Source organism: Folsomia candida, unplaced genomic scaffold, assembly GCF_002217175.1.
Source record: "Folsomia candida strain VU population unplaced genomic scaffold, ASM221717v1 Fcan01_Sc018, whole genome shotgun sequence".
In the NCBI taxonomy this organism is placed as follows: Eukaryota; Metazoa; Arthropoda; class Collembola; order Entomobryomorpha; family Isotomidae; genus Folsomia; species Folsomia candida.
The window spans coordinates 1,409,750-1,426,131 of NW_019091210.1; the positions used below are offsets into that span (position 1 = coordinate 1,409,750).

General features: G+C 37.2%; 3 protein-coding genes and 1 long non-coding RNA gene across 5 annotated transcripts; 3 read left to right on the forward strand and 1 right to left on the reverse strand.

Annotated features, from left to right (window-relative positions):
- Positions 1-590: 590 nt before the first annotated feature.
- On the forward strand, positions 591-3,470 carry LOC110857187 (serine protease 38). Its single transcript, XM_022105795.2, has 7 exons — positions 591-661; positions 726-1,002; positions 1,078-1,196; positions 1,421-1,600; positions 1,930-2,296; positions 2,691-3,050; positions 3,262-3,470. Exons 1-7 carry the CDS (start codon positions 613-615, stop codon positions 3,374-3,376), a joined length of 1,467 nt encoding a protein of 488 aa, XP_021961487.1. The 5' UTR covers positions 591-612; the 3' UTR covers positions 3,377-3,470.
- A 72-nt stretch (positions 3,471-3,542) lies between these two features.
- On the reverse strand, positions 3,543-4,803 carry LOC110857188. Its single transcript, XM_022105796.2, has 3 exons — positions 4,450-4,803; positions 4,295-4,351; positions 3,543-3,906 (listed from the first exon to the last, which is right to left on the reverse strand). The coding sequence occupies exons 1-3, from the start codon at positions 4,513-4,515 to the stop codon at positions 3,595-3,597; spliced, it is 435 nt and encodes a 144-aa protein (XP_021961488.1). The 5' UTR covers positions 4,516-4,803; the 3' UTR covers positions 3,543-3,594.
- Positions 4,804-6,832: 2,029 nt separating this feature from the next.
- LOC118437996 lies at positions 6,833-7,453 on the forward strand. Its single transcript, XR_004836557.1, has 2 exons — positions 6,833-6,993; positions 7,080-7,453. It is a non-coding gene; the product is annotated as an uncharacterized LOC118437996 (long non-coding RNA).
- A 4,541-nt stretch (positions 7,454-11,994) lies between these two features.
- Positions 11,995-16,342, forward strand: LOC118437995. 2 transcript variants are annotated; one of them, XR_004836556.1, is made up of 7 exons: positions 11,995-13,181; positions 13,299-13,592; positions 13,677-14,188; positions 14,260-14,487; positions 14,554-14,718; positions 14,808-15,918; positions 16,045-16,342. XR_004836556.1 is itself a non-coding variant. In XM_035857628.1 (5 exons), exons 2-5 carry the CDS (start codon positions 14,048-14,050, stop codon positions 14,850-14,852), a joined length of 579 nt encoding a protein of 192 aa, XP_035713521.1. In that variant the 5' UTR covers positions 11,995-13,592; positions 13,677-14,047; the 3' UTR covers positions 14,853-15,362. The 2 variants fall into 2 exon arrangements, 1 of the variants encoding a protein (XP_035713521.1); XM_035857628.1 differs by lacking the exon at positions 16,045-16,342 and having other exon boundaries at positions 11,995-13,592; positions 14,808-15,362.
- The last annotated feature ends 40 nt before the right edge of the window (positions 16,343-16,382 follow it).

Consider the following 16,382-nt stretch of genomic DNA (forward strand, 5'->3'; position numbering starts at 1 on the left):
ACTAGGTTGAACGAATGTGTTAGTTGACACGGTATATGTAATTTTTTTTACTTCATCACTTATTCATAGATATCTACACTATTAGCAAAATTGTATTGAAACAAACTATTACCAATCCGAGAGGAAGTTATTACCAAATCAATACCAGCACGGGGCGTATATGCATATACGCCCCGTGAAGTCACATGTGACTTCACCACATTTTTAATAGTGTACCTTCTCGATGAATATGTATTATTGTAGTTTACTTAAAAGCAACATTTGGGTGAGTGTGGGGGTGGAATTATAAATGCCGAAAGTTTCATGTATGTAATTACTACTTACAAAAGTCAAAACCGAGTTACATATATAATGATATAAATAGTATGGTTATGTAATTGTACATATTCACGAATGCGTACGTACTCAATTTTTCGCTAGTGATAAGCTCTGATCACTCAAATGCCAAATGTTATAAACCCATTGTTCCAACTGAAAAATGTAAATCGGTCGATATCTCGAGCATGTTTAGGATATCTACATAGATTGTACGGATGAGTTTAGATAAAAAATTTATTACAGAAATAAATCTCTCATCTCATTCTCTCGTCGCATTCCCAACACGGACTCGGAATGAAGCTCGCACTGAATTTTGTGATACTTTTGGTCGTTTCGGCACATGGTAATTTTGTAAGAATTTAAATTTTCTACCCTTCGTTTTAATGAAATCTCTAAAAAAAACTTAGCCGACCCGAATCCAACTCCCAGAAGAAATTCTGGTCGAATTGTAGGCGGTATTGAAGCGGATCGCAACGAGTTTAAATTCCTGGTGGACATTAGCGTCGGTGACTTCCATTTTTGCGGAGGATCCTTAATAAGCCCTGAGTGGGTCCTCACTTCCGCTTTGTGTGGGCAAAGTGGAGACTACTATGTGACCGCAGGAGATCACAATATTGAGATTAACGAAGGCCCTGAGCAGAACAGACAGGTCATCGATGTCATAATTCACCCTCGTTATAACGTGCAAGTTTAGAAATTTTGTTAATTTACGTATGTAAATTCGTTAATTGATTGATTAATATGCGGTTACGTATTTAGCCCCGGAAATGTGGAGCATGAGAATGACATCGCTTTAATGAAAGTCTTCCCACCGTTCGAATTGAACGAATTCGTGCAACCAATTCTTCTCCCACAAGATGCTAATTTTACACCGACAGGTACCCGTTGAACATTGGGGGTATTCATTACGAAATCCCATCACAAGGAATATTAGCAGAAAAACAAAGTTCCTAGTTTGCAAAAAACTTCCGCATCTCCAAAGCTAATATCTTTTGTTCGCAATTTTTTCAACATTATTTTACGATGTGAAAATGCGAACTCGTAATGAATACCCCTATACATTTACAATGCGTAGAAAATATTTAAATCTTATTTTCTTTAGCTTTCGGAACCGTGGCGGGATGGGGCCTCCTCTCCGAATTCAATGGAGAACCACCCTTCACTCTGATAAAGGTCGATGTCCCATTCGTTCCTAGCGACGTTTGTAACACTGCTTACAACAATTCCATAACCACATCCATGCTTTGCTATGGCGAGGAAGGGAAGGATTTTTGCCTTGGAGGTTATCCATACATATTTATTCACATAATATATTGATCACTGTGAGAAATCTGGTATTAATATAGTCAGGGAGGTACATATTCATTTCTTGGTATTAAAGTTGTTACCGCTTGGTATTTAAATTACACTGATCCTGGTAAAAATTTGCTGGCGAAACCCTAAAATTTTAGTATCGAGCTACTACTATACCCCATTTCTTATCAATTCCACTATCGTAGAGTCATATATTTATGAGTACGGCTTTGTACTACTTTAGTACTGGATTTTTTACAGTGATGCTATATTTGCATAATCACCTAATTTACTAAAATTTCCCACCTTCTTCTTCAGACACTGGTGGTCCACTCATCTGCGGGGAAACGTTATGCGGAATAGTGTCCTTCAGCACGGGTTGTGCGAGGTCCACTCATCCCGGCGTGTATACAAAGACGTCCCACTTTATCGATTGGATTAGTGCGTCCATAATCCCACGAGACGAGGACGCCACCCCAGTTCAAGTTGTTCCCACTTGTGGCGGGATAATTGAAGCGACCTCTGCCCTGATTTCGGTACAAATTTCTCCCACAGGACAGCAATGCGTTTGGACAGTGAAAGCGCCATACGATAAGTTACGATTCAGACTGATCAGTGCAGAAATTACCGATGAAATATATGTCACCAGCTTTCCGAATGGTGTCCCAGGTTCTCATCAAAAATTGTAAGTGATGCTTAAGGTGGGACACGATGACATGTCTGCAAAATCAGCACATTTTTACTGATTATCGGCTTTTGGAATTAATGTATTTAAAAATTCTGGACGAAAAATTTGTAATGAAGAGCGTTGCCATTTTTTTACAAGTATTTACTCCAGATTTTGGTAATTTTCTAGACCTTCACTTAAAAGTCTCATGGCCATTTTATTAATCAAAGTACTGACTACAGATTTGTCATCCAGAATTTTAAAATCAATTTTTCCAAGCACAGAAATGTCTAATTAAAATGTGTGTACATACTCTGACGATTTGAGTGACAAGACATCGAGTTCTCGTTTAAATCCTGATTAAACTACACATTGGCGACTTATAAGATATGCTCCAATTAATTTTATACAGTGATTCCATCGATCAAAACCTCACTGTAGACCAAGGTTCTTCCCTGATAACATTGTTCGCGACTGGCACCGATTTAGCGCGGGAAATCCAGCTGGAAATCTTTTCCAGCGGCGTGTTAGATCGAACCTTGAATTTTACTGGATACACGCCACTTCCATATAGTGCTGGCGAGGTGATTCACCCCACTGTTGGGGGCAACTATGGAAACTATGAGAATGTCATGTTCGCCATTGTGCCGACACAAAGGGGGGAAAAGACTTTACGATTCTGGGACATGGATGTCGAGGACGGTTCGAATTGTCGCTTTGACTCGGTTACCGTTATACATTGGGTGGATAATGGATATGTCGAATCGGCCAGGTATGTCTAAAAGCTTAATTTAAAGTAAGGATTATCGGAATCAGAGGTCGACGAGCCAATCGAACGCGCCTGTCGAATGTCGGTACCATTTTACGTGGCGCCGTACCACGCCGCCGACGCCATAGAAAAATCGCCAAGATTGGCGCCACTCCAAGATTGGTCGACGTTGACCTCTGATCTGAATTTATGACATATATTATTTTTTTCGTAGGGTTTGTGGAACCATGACGCCTCCACCGATAACTCTGGAGGCTGGCATTGGTCTCATAATATTCCGCAGTGACGCGAGCGAAACAGCGACAGGATTCCGGCTAGATTGGTACTGAAAATGTGGACGAATATTTTTTCGGTAATAAATGTTGTACATTTGTTCGGCACAAACAATAAATAAATGATTTCAGACATTAAAATTTTTTTAAATATGAAGTTGTGCACAATCAAAATTTTAACTTGTATATTTAGTTTCGCCATGTAAAACAGACTAAAACTGTGTAACGAACTTATAAAGTTTATTTATTTTTCCACAATTTTACTTTTTTACAAATCAAGAATCTGAATCCGTGTCACCTTCCTCTTCCTCCTCGCCTTCAACATCTTCTTGTTCTTCGGTTTGAGTCCCTGTTTCATTTGTTGTCGTTGATGCAGATGCATTCGAATTTTTAGGCGTCGTTGTTGACTGTTTTATTCCTGGCGCAGGCGTACTAGTCGTCTCGGCTTTTTGTGGAAGAAATGGTTTCAGCACGGCGTTTATAGAAGTCGCTGGAATTTCTGCGATTCCTTTGAATATGTTGGTAATCAAATTTCCAACCGTTTCAATCGTCTGGATGGCTTCGCTGGACTCTTCTTGTTTTACGACCTGATTAATAATTTAAGTATATTTTTAGAATGCAGTATTTACATACCTATGTCTGTACCTCGCAAAACGTTAGTTATCAAGGAGTACGAACGTCAAGGTCTTATGTATTTATTAATGTCTTATTATGTACTTGTCGTATCATTCGGTCAATTTTTTTGCGGCAATTGTTGCGGAAAATTATTTTGCAAGCCGGCCGGTTATTATTTGCCCAGTTGCTAAATAATTTCCCCAAATATTTAGAACAGTACTTTTTCTAAGTAAATTTTAGAACCAGAACTCAAGCAATAATTTGTTCTCTGAAATCTCTCAATTTCGAAACATTTTGTAGAGTTATAAATGTTCAATTTCCTATCTAGTTTGTAGTCAGTACGTCCATTGTTAGACTTACAATGCGAGGTTCATCCTGCTCCACGGAAATGGCTTCAGTCGACCTCAAACTGAATATCTGTGGCGTGGTGGGCACATATATAATTGTTTTAAGTATTTAGCTGAATTTTACAAGAATTAAGTAGCAATTATCGTGTTTATTTTGATTTACTGTACCATGCAAATTAATACGAATGTTTTAATTTTATTATCACTGTGCGCGAATAGCGTTGGAACCCGCATTTTGATTGCGATCCGTCGTATTTATTCAGACCACGCTGGAAAGCTTCAATAACCAATTGACCAAGTGAGACAAAATAATCACTAGGTTATTGGAAACTCTTTCTACTAAATGTGTACGAATTTGTGTAATTTATTCACATAGTATCCATTGTTTTGCTGGTAATAAGCAGAGAGATGTGTTTATTTTAGTAGTTCATTCAACGGGGAATGTTCTTAAATTATATAGCGGAAAATTACATATGCACAATATCAATGCAGCCAGATACCCCCCTCTACCCTCTCTCGTTGCATAATTTATGAACGTACCCATAACTAAATACTTCGTGAGGCAACTGGCAAATTGGAAATCAGTTGGTATTAATATTAGTATACGTAGCAGAATAGATTTAATTTTCTCATCTCCATAAACAGGGAAATACAGATGGACGACATTTTTCTCTTGTTAACTAAACATTGACGAATATTTATTTTTACGTTAGGCACGCCTTTAGCTGTCGCAGATGTTGGTTTTTGCCAACTTTGACCTGAATTTGTGAGCAAATTTTTGTCATGCTGAAGGCCGAAGAGTTCAGGGCTCCAAGTCCAATTCTGGGTTTTTATATGTACATATACATACCTAGTTTGAAACATATAAATATCAAAATATGTACATATACAGATATACATACATGTATGCTCAGCTTTGCGAATATGTGGGGGATAATGGTGGAAGGGTAAGTTCACGGACATGCATTTTTACTGATAAAATAATGTCATAGATATTTATATTTCGTTGGGTAAGCGACGAAATTGGAATTTTGCAGGTTGAATTCACTAGAGAGATAGTTCGGATAGCGAAACTATGGGAATGAATGAATATTTGGAATTTTTGGACGAGGTTAGCATTAACGCGGTAATTGTAAATGGGGTTATAGAGCAGGAAATATTAGCAGACAGATTAGCCTATTTCATTTCGGAACGTCGAATGAGGTTGACGCTTACTATGAATACTCGAGGAAAAATTATCCCGCGAAAAAATGGTATTGGGGATCAGGGTTCGGAAAAACCCAGGGTTTTACCCATTAAACCCCAATAAAACCCAAATAAAACCCATTTAACATGGTAAAACTCAATGGGTTTTATTCATTAACAACCCATTAAAACCATTAAAACCCAAAAAACCCAACCTAATAAAACCCTGGGTCGGAATACCCTGTTGGGGAGATTCGGAGATTTATGCCCTCGTTTACGAAAGGTCACTCGAAATGAGACGTTATTGAGAAAGAGATATGCCAAATTTGGGAAATAAGAGAAATTTATAGATTATTCTGAGATATTTTAGAAATCTCTGTAAGCCACGTCCGTTCGGGCTTGAGGAAAGTATTCAATTAAACAATTTTATTTTTCTAGAAATCAGTCTGGTGGGGTGGTGCGTGGAGCGGAGCGGTCTTGGAGTATTTTAAATGAAATCAAATTCAAATTAATTAAGTGTGGAATAAATTTATGAAAGCTATGACAACAATGCGATTCAGGTGTTATGTACAAGAAAACATGGCGTCAAGTGGAAACAATTTTTGTGGGGAACTCTACCCTCTGGGTCTGGGCTTGTAATTTACGTATCAGCTAAGTAGATTTCCTACATATGTAGATACTCTCCTCACAGTGTATCAAAAGTTACTACGTATTTGTGTACAAGCTTGGTAATGGGATCCAATATTAAATAGGTAGGTTGAAAATAATAAAGCAATAAAATAAACCAGATGCCCATGAACTTCTGTGAAATTCGATTTATTTCGTGATTAGGTTACCTGTCAAGAATAAATCTACGAAACAACGTGAAAAATTAACTTCTTTTCAAACAGATTTAAGTATTCATTCGCATATGTTTGCGTCAAATTACTTGGTAAACATTAACATAACATGAATCCGACTGTGGTATGAGTCTGAGTAACTTTTCAATTAACTACTTTGCTATATGTACTTAGTTCCTACTAATGTCAATAATAATAATAACAACAATATTTATCTCTGGAACTCAGGATCTGTGCTAAATATCTGTAGTTTCAATATTGGATAACAATGTCCTTGGTATTGAAAAATAAAATGAGCAAGTTTCACTGAAATTTATCCCGTGATTTCACTGCATTGCTGTAATTTAATCATACATACCTGTCACATGAGTACCTAAAATTCCGCGTCAACTATGTAAATACCACACTGCAATCAAACGTTGTGCTTAATACCTTATAGGACAAGAGTGAATCCATTCTTATTCAAATTTTTACTTTTTGAACTAATATACAGTTGTGACTTGTATGCAAAAACATAAATATGCAAACACAATTGTCAACAATTCAAGGACAAGTACAGAATACTTAATGAAAAACGTATAAAACTGACTTCTCGTTTCCAAAATCTATACACAATTCACTTCTCGTTCAATCGCCACGAAGAATAAATCCAAAAACATTCACAATTTCCATTAGGAAGCGAAATTTGGTAGAAACGGAAAAATATTTCGAAAATTTTGCTCTTGCAATTTTGAATTTTTTTGCTAAAAACTAAACTTTTTCTCTTTTTCTCAGGACGAAGATTAACATGAAATCAACGGCGTGCCTTGTTCTCAACGCGCTTCTCGTGGGCACCTTTTTCTTCCCGGAAGTGGTGGACGGACAAACGGCTCAATGCAAGTCGCAATGCTTCCAATATCTGCAGTGCAAAAATACATGGACGAATTTCCACAACGCGAGCCCAGACACGGTGGCATTTTTCTGCAAGAAGGAACAAATTGCGCCCGGGTGCAGTTGTGCGTGTATTTGCTAATTATCACACTCAAGTGGTAATTAACTTCGGAATATTACATTTTCTATGACTTGTGCATGCATAAATTTCACATTCATATGAATGTGAAATTTTAAACAATTATTCAAATAAAAATGTTTTAATCGCTTGAAATTTATCGCGATACGTGCTTAAAATTTTGTTAACATGAGATTTTCCAAAATTTCTGAATCAGATCTAACCAAACGTGTTTCCAAAATTTGTAGGAATTGTCTAGAAGACAGATAAATCCATGAACCAAAGCAGGATGCAAGAATGCATTCTGATAGGTTTACAAGTTTTGTATTGGATATAACTTCTTTCTCAACCTCTCAAACTTTTCAATGTTCGATATATTTGTATCCAACGTCAAGTTATCCATTTCCTGAAACACGTGTCATTAATTAGCAACATTTGACATAATACGGGAGCAGAATTGTCACCGGATTAGCGTGGGTTCGATTTGTTGTGCAACCGTGCAACCAGCGGTTGCCGGGACAGTGCCGGGCAAAATCCGGGAAACGCCGATACCCCCCCCCCCCCGCTAAAAAATTTCGGGAAATGTGTAACTGGAGAGTTCATTCCCGGAAAATTTTGTACCTCATGCTATCGGCGATTCGCGGAAAATATTTTATTTTTCCCGAGATACAATTTTTTCAGATTTGAGGTTTCTTTAAATAGAACAGTACAGACGACCCGTATGCATAATACTTGTGTACGCGTGCTTAACGCGAACTTACAAATATACATGTGCTTTCGTATTCTATAGGAGCCGTACCATTCCCTTGTAAGGCCTGTACCGGGCACGGTATTCTGACCCAAGGTTATATTGGTCTGGGTATTTTGGGTTTTAGTGAGGTTTAGTGGGGTTTGTATTTGGATTTTGACTAGATTCTGCGTTAAAACCTCATCCTAAACATTGGCAACACCTCTCATGCATTAGGTTGTTGACGAAGTTGTATCACTAAAGCCAAGCAGTTTATTTCATTAATATCGTAATTCTTGAAAACCCAGAAAAACAGCAACAATAGACATCCCTTGCCATCCAGCGTCATAAAAATTAATTTCAGAACATACGCAATTTCTAAGATGGAGAAATAGGATTTATACATTGAATTTTCTGGAATTGGATTAGTAATAGTTGCAAAAATTTGCAGAGTTTGGTGCTGAAAACTTTACAAGTTTTAAATCAAAACCCAGTAAACTGAATAAAAACCGAAAGAATCATTAAGCCCGTTTAAACCCCTGGGTTCTCAATTTTTATTGAAACCCTTTCGTTTTTCCGAACCCTGGTACTGGGCTTTCTCAAGTTAAATAAATTCGTTATTTTGTAATGAGTTTTTGTTCAAGAATACGAGGAGATTGCATTTCCATGGGAAAGTATTAACACAATAGTTTGTTTTAAACGCAACCATGTTCGTAAAATTCTGTATGTTTCCACATAAAGTTGAATTATAAATTATACTAAAATTTATGTTTGCGTTACATATATATTTTAGTTAATTCCTAATGCTCCCAAAAAACTTTTTCTAGAGTTATTTGAACTTTTGTATTTGTAAATACAACCATTTTTTACTTTGTGACATTTTTTGCAGATTTTAAAGTATTGAAAAATTCCAACACTAAAGTTTGGTGTTGGACACAATGCGGTTCAACATGAATTTTAATTCTAGGAATACGTGAGATGCGTGACAAATAAGTCACATGTGTACATTTTTAATCGGGTGCAAAATTTTACTGCAACTTGCTTATTTCCAAATTTAAATGTCAGATTATCCTTTGAAGGAGCAAATGAACCTTATTCATGAGATTATGAGTTACTCGTGGTGGCCATAAAACTAGTAAACGTTTCTGGTCTTCGCTCACAAGCTGCAAATATCTGGGAAGGCTGAACTAGAAAATTATAACTTTGAACATACTTTTTTTAAGCAACACCAACTTGATCAGGTAAAGGTAAGTGGTATGTAGTCTGAAAATTTCGCTGTAACAGAACAATGATTTAGTTTCGTTCAAAAATTAGCAGGTCATGAACCGATCATCCTAAAATTATGATTTTGTGCTTGAATTGTGCCCAGATAAATTACGCAGACATCGGTGGCAATCTGATTTTGAATGGTAATCCAGGCTATCGGTGAAAAATGAAAATAAAGCATTCAAATATGAAAAATCATGATTAATGCTATGTACATAAATGGCTTAAAAACTAACTCCTACTACAAAAGATTGCCAACGAAGGATGCGTAATTTATCTGGGCACAATTTAAGCACACAATCATAATTTTAGCATAATCGGTTCATGAACGGCCAATTTTTGAACGAAAATAAGTCATTTTTCTGTCACAGCGAAATTTTCAGACTACCACTGAATGACTCCGTCTGTTTTTTTAATTGACCGAGCCGTACCCGAGCCGTACCTCGAAAATTTTGAAATCTGACCAAATTGTACTTGCAGCCTAGCTAAGTATATGCGCTTCAGGTTCGGTTCGTTTCTACTGATATACCCTCAAAAGTTCGGCGAACACCAAGTCTAAGTCAGTACCATGGAAATACCGTATTTCCATGGTACCTTGGGTGTTTTATCAACTTCAAAGCTTTTTTTACTCTTGTAGTTGCAAGTTGCAACTTGCAACTTGCAACTTCTTTGTATGAAAACAACGAGATAGCAATATATTTTAGATATATCTTTGAGTATAATGGACTTTCTTGCACAGAACCTTAAAAACCTGTTAGAAAATCTGAATGGATGGTATATTTTTAAAAAAGTTGACGGCAACAAATTAACCATTGCTTGTAAATTTTGTCCAAATAAAGCGATTACCGGCACAACTAAGGTCAGCTCTAATTTTCACAGCCATCTCAAGGTACTGCGCAATTTGTTCTAAATTTCAAAATAATTCAACATTTTACATTCGCTGAAAGACGACTTATTCTAGGCATTAGCCATGCTGAAATGTTGTGAAATTAATTCATAAAAAGTTATGAATATGGCAAACTTAATTATTCAGTAATTAGAAGTAATTAATTAGCTAATTAAAAATTAATTAGTTTGCTTGTTCAGAAGTAATTACTAATTAAACAATTAATTAGATCAAAATTTTCGAAACTAATTACTAATTGCTAATTAATTAGAAAAGTGGATAATTAGAAAGCCCTGGAAATACGTTCGATGTGCATGGTATGAACATGGAAAGTACAGATATTTCCCGCGTTAATCATTATTTTTGTGAGTTAAGGTGATGTTTTTGAATTGATCAATAACATTCTGAGCGAGCGTGTTGTTTTTGAACTCGGACTAAAATACGAAAGTTTACAGCGTTCGATCTTAATCTCGCTGAAAATTTTATTTAAAAACTCCTCCACTGGCGAAAATATTTACATGCATTAAAGAGAAATCAAACAATTGTGGTGCCTCTTTCTGAGGGTGAATATGTATTTTAAAATTAGTCAGGTCCAAATTCGAGATAACGACCTCAGACCTCCTTATGAGAAGAGCGCAATTTTCACAACTTTTTTTTTCGTTTGCCCACGTCTAAAAATATCCTAGCCTACATAATCATCAATCCTTATTAATGAAAAAAAAGAATTTGTATGATAAGAAAGTGCAAGGGCCTAATATGTAGAGGTACTTGCATCAAAGCGAATCGTGAGAAGGTCTAGCAAGTAGATAAGTTTCAGGCAACTAAAACTTGGAGTGATTAAGCCAAGTCTGTCCGTATCTGGTAGAACGTTTCTTGTAGGAACGTTTTACTTTATGAACAAGTTACCAAATTGATAATTTCGATAAATTTCTGGAATAGTCTAAGGCAAAAAATAGAATTATAAACATAACTGAAAATTACAAAAATGAAGACTTCATTGAAAATTCAGTACCTAACGTAATCCGCTGATCCTTTAATTTAATTTCCCCTGCGCAGCACGCTGATTTTATAACTATGATTGTATTTGGCAAAAATCAAACTTGTTCAAGATGGATTTCAAACACTTCAACTGGCAATTTTTTTAACGAAAAAATCAAACAAACCAAGTTTTTACGATACAGTTTTCCACAAAATCGCATAGGAATTTGATTTTTTGAAACTCTAATGTCAGGGTCCCTTAATTATAGCTATCAACGGGTAAGAATGAAGTGGTTTTCCCCTATTTTGGCTAATTTTTAATTGTTCAGAAATAAGAGCATGGGAGCCATTGAAACTCATGCAAAAATAATCACAAATGAAAAATAATTTTTCACCCACCAGTCAACTAGCTTACAATTGGTACCAGACCTCCACCAGCATGGAAATGTATTTTTGTAATATGTCTATTACCACATATCACAGTTATTATTTCTTTTGTATATTTAGATCTTTATATTTTCGCTACCTACCTACATAGTAGTCTACCTATCCCTATAATCAAAAATAGCCGTCAAGGTCAAATTAGGACGGTCACGACCTATTTGTCACCATGGTGGTTAATTTAGCTCTGTCAAGTTAAATAGCTCGATAGCGTTGGCGGCTTAATAAAGTTCCAGCGCATTATTAATCACCGATAGTGCTAGGTTAGTGCTAGGGCGCCGTGTCCGGGCGCTTATGTATATGTAAGCTGACTCGGTATTGAGTTGTTTCGGAAGCGCAACTATAGCTGGGCGTGCGACGTCTCGGGGGGTGGGGGGGGGGGGGGTGTTATTGATAATCCATACAGACTGGCGGACCTTTTTTTTTTAGGGTCCACTATTTTTCGGGACGGGCTGTACTCCGGTTCCCGGGACAGACACAGAAATCGGACCCACGCGGATTAGTAAATATAGTGTTACAAATCTGACATTGTCACCAAGGTATTGATGTCTCGGTATTAAATTTGTCACTATACCGATTGGTATTAAAACTACACTGGTCCCTAAAAATTAGCTAACGATTTAGTTACTTCTCAGCTATTACAATGAATACCGCTTGGTGTTATTTTAGTACTAGGTTTCTAAGAGTGTGGGCATCCATGAAATTCAAATTTCCCGACATAGTGCACTATAAATTTTATGTAGCCCGTAGTGAACACTTCTCGATACCACAATGTGAGAATTTGCAATTTAATAGGGCTCTTAAAAAATGGCACACATTTAACCCACCTGTGAATAGTGCCGGCCCGAATGGACCGATACGGACAAGATTACAATTATCTACATTGCCAAAATAGTTCATCAGGTTCCACAAAGCCGCCAGCACACTTTTCATACATTCCGACGCCTACATTGTACATGTAGGAAATTTAGTATATGCTTATGTGTGTAGGTAATTTTTCATATGTTTTAGATTCATTTTTTCCTTGAAACGTAATGACCCAATTATCTAGGGTATTTTCATTGTATGAAATAAATAAATATGTAAATAAATATGTAAATAAGTTAATAAATAAATAACATAACATTAATCAGACCATAGCTCGCAATGGACCATGGTCCACTGGACCAAATTGGTCCATGATGGACCATGGACCATGGACCACAAAAAAATTGGTCCATCGATGGACCATGGACCATGGACCATTTTTTAGGTGGTCCATCGATGGACCATGGACCATGGACCAATTCTCAGATGGTCCATCGATGGACCATGGACCATGGACCAATTCTCAGATGGTCCATCGATGGACCATGGACCATGGACCATTTTTCAAGTGGTCCATCGATGGACCATCGACCATTATTGCTTTCATGAAATAAGAACCAAAGTGAGAAGTGGTGGTGGTTTCGTTCCCGGCAAATTCAGTATTTGGGTTTGAAAAGCCAAAAACAAACTCGCAAATCACACATTCACTTGCCTCCCTTGCAAATGTAAAACATATATAATTTACAGTTCAAGAAAGCTCACAGGGGCCCACTGCAATGGATTGTAAGTTTTAATAATAATTTACTTAATAATTTACTTAATAATTTACTTAATAAGTCACAGAGAGTTTCCCAGCCCGGGCTGGGATAATTTTAAATTTTTCAATGTGCTCAATTTCAGCGTCGAAAACCCGGATGCGACCACAAGAGACCAATACGGATTTTCGTAGAACGGTTTTGAAAACGAATCTACAACTGACACCGCTCCCTCCCCCGGACTACGCGTACCAAATCACACAAGGAATTGAGTCATTGACGCTAGGTCCAATTCCCGAGTTTAGGGAATTTTCGACGAATATGGTCACGTGGGTGAAAGATGGAATTGAGATGTATCAAACCATGAATAATCTTGGATTGGGAAATTTACCAGTCCTAGCAGTGGACTTTGAGTACCATATTGAAGAAAGTTATGATGGTACTAACTATTTATAACATGGAATTTTTGTGACATAACTTGTAATGATAAAACTTTCTCCCGGCCCGGGCCGGGAGTTTATAGGATTTCTTGCGGTCGGGTCCTTAGCCTCACCGGAAACAACATTAGTGTTTGATTGTCTTACCGATCGACGGAAGAATTCACCCACAATGCGAGACATCATTTCAAATTTAATGGAAAGTGAAGAAAGTCTCAAAGTTATGTGTGGCTGCCAAAATGACATCCTGAGACTGAAAAAGGACTATAATTGCTTTCCGCGATTGGTGCTGGATATTCAGGACCTTTTCATCATATGGAGGAATGCAGATATAAATAATTGCTTCCAGACTTGCCTCCCCGCATTAAAAACTCTGGCATCAGAGAGGGGCTAGAATTCTTCCACATCCGCGCTAAAGGAATTTTTCAACAAGTATGATGCACCTGGACTCGCATTTATGATGAATGTCTTTAACTTTCGGGACAAGAAAATGACAAACACAGATTGGAGAATTAGGGATTTGACCCAACGGCAGCAAGCATACGCAGCAAAAGATGCCTATTATACATTAAGAATATTTTACTCGTTGTATGATAAAGTGAGTACCATATTTAAATAATATTCCCAGCCGGCTGGGAAATTTCAGTAATTTAAATATATTTGTCATAGTTGGGACTGGATGGCGTTAAGAAAGCAGTGCTTATCTCATCCAAAAAGTTGATCGTCAATCCCTCACTGCGGAAGTTTGACGTAAAGAAGCCATTGTCACACGATGCAATAACCGATGCGATTATTGATTGGAGAAAGCACTTGGCATTAAATCTTGACTGGCAACCCGAGCAAATACTTCCGTTTGCTCAGATTACAAATCTCTCTGTTTGGCTAGGCAAGCAAGAGGTGGGTTATTCGTGCATTAATTATTTTATATGACGATTTAATTATGATACTGTCTTACATTTGTAGTTGACAGAAGTGGGGGCTGACATCGTGCAAAGCAAAGTTGTAGCACTAGGAATGAAAGCAAATTATAAATCAGCAGACGCAAGGCTACTGCAGTTCCTGAATCCAACTGAGAAAGACAAAATGAATACAATCCAGTGTCGAAATTGTGGAGAAATTGGACACATTGTAAGTTCATGCGCTCAATATTGCGCTTATTCCCGATCCGGATCGGGAATTATAAATTTTATTATAAATTTTTATAATTGCATTTTTAGGGATTAAGTTGCCCGTTTTCACCAGATAAAGAAAAGCTTAAGTAGGCCCGGACCCTTCCACAGAACAAAGCAAATCACGAAGAAAGAAATCGACAGAAAGCTTTGAAATTTGGGCAAAACTATGGTATGACTGCTGATGAGGTATATAAATTGTGGGGAGAGCAAAAGAAAGCTAACCAAAAGGCAAAGGAAACTAAGAAATTTCCTCAAGATTATCGGATGGATTCCTCATCTACACTTTCCCCACCAGCGTATCCCGAACCAAAGCATAGCAAGGCAACTGTTAAGTCATCATTAGCTCCGTTAGCTGGCATAAGACCAGGTGGCATGTCTGATAGCGACAGCAGTGATGATGATTTCTTAAAAAAACCGACGACATCATGGAAAAAGCGTCGTTAGTTTTTGAAAGAGCTTTTTATTCCTAGCCCGGGCTAGGAATAACTTTCACTTTCACTGAATTTATAAATTAGCTTCCGTTCTTTGTAATGTAATATATGAAAGTATATGTTATATATTCTTGGGCTTTACAACATTAAATGATTACATCCAGCTTTATTCTAATTTGTGCATGTATATTTTTTCATACCTGGATTCATATTAATGAAGTCACATGAATTAATCATATACATAATATTCTCTCTCATTATTATAAGATTCTCATTTTGAATTATATTGTCTCAATGTATCCTTGAAAATGTATCACTCTTCCCAGTCCGGACTGGTGGGATCATTTGGTTTACAGGGGAGCGGAATATTTATATACCACACCAATCCCACGCTGTCCACGCTTCTGCCATTTGCACGAGCTCCTCTAGATGGGCTGGGCTCCAGGTTCGCTCGTATTAGACTTTTATCTGACTTTATTCCTGTTTTGATAACCATGGCTGAGTTAAAACAACCTAAAATATCATTTGGAGAGGATGCCGCCCCCAAAAGTCCAGAAATACGACATCCGAAATGGGCATCGTTACTATTACCATATTTTGAATTTATTGAGAAGCAGTTTAAAAAATCAGGACAGCGCAGTCGACTCTGGTATAAGCTGCGATGTAGATCGTGCAGTACTATTTACAGTGATAAAGGTGCTAATGCATTTGCCGATCATTTAAAGGTATTAAATATTAATTCTATCTTTAAAATAAGCAGTAAAAAATTAAATAAAAGTTTATTTTTCCTGTCCGGACAGGAAAAAATAATTTAATCTGGTATTAAGATTTCATTACTTTTTGAATTTCAGAAGCATAAGCAAGTTAACGAAAATTATCAGAAGGATATCAACGAAGCGAAAGCCCTTGAACAGGCATCTACCAAGAAATCCTCCGTTCGTGCTAGCATCTTACCAAAACCGAAGTTCGTACAAGCGGTGGAGAAGTATCCCCGTAATGATACGAAGCAAATTAAATTTAAAGAAAGTGTTTTGGAATTCGTGGTGCGCGATACGGCTGCATTTTCAATGGTTGAAGGAAAAGGCTTTCGAAATATGATTTATACCGCCGACCCGAAGCTAACCGTTCCATGCTCCACCACAGTTCGGAATGATCTAGAAAAGAAGTACGAAGTGGTGAGTTACAATTT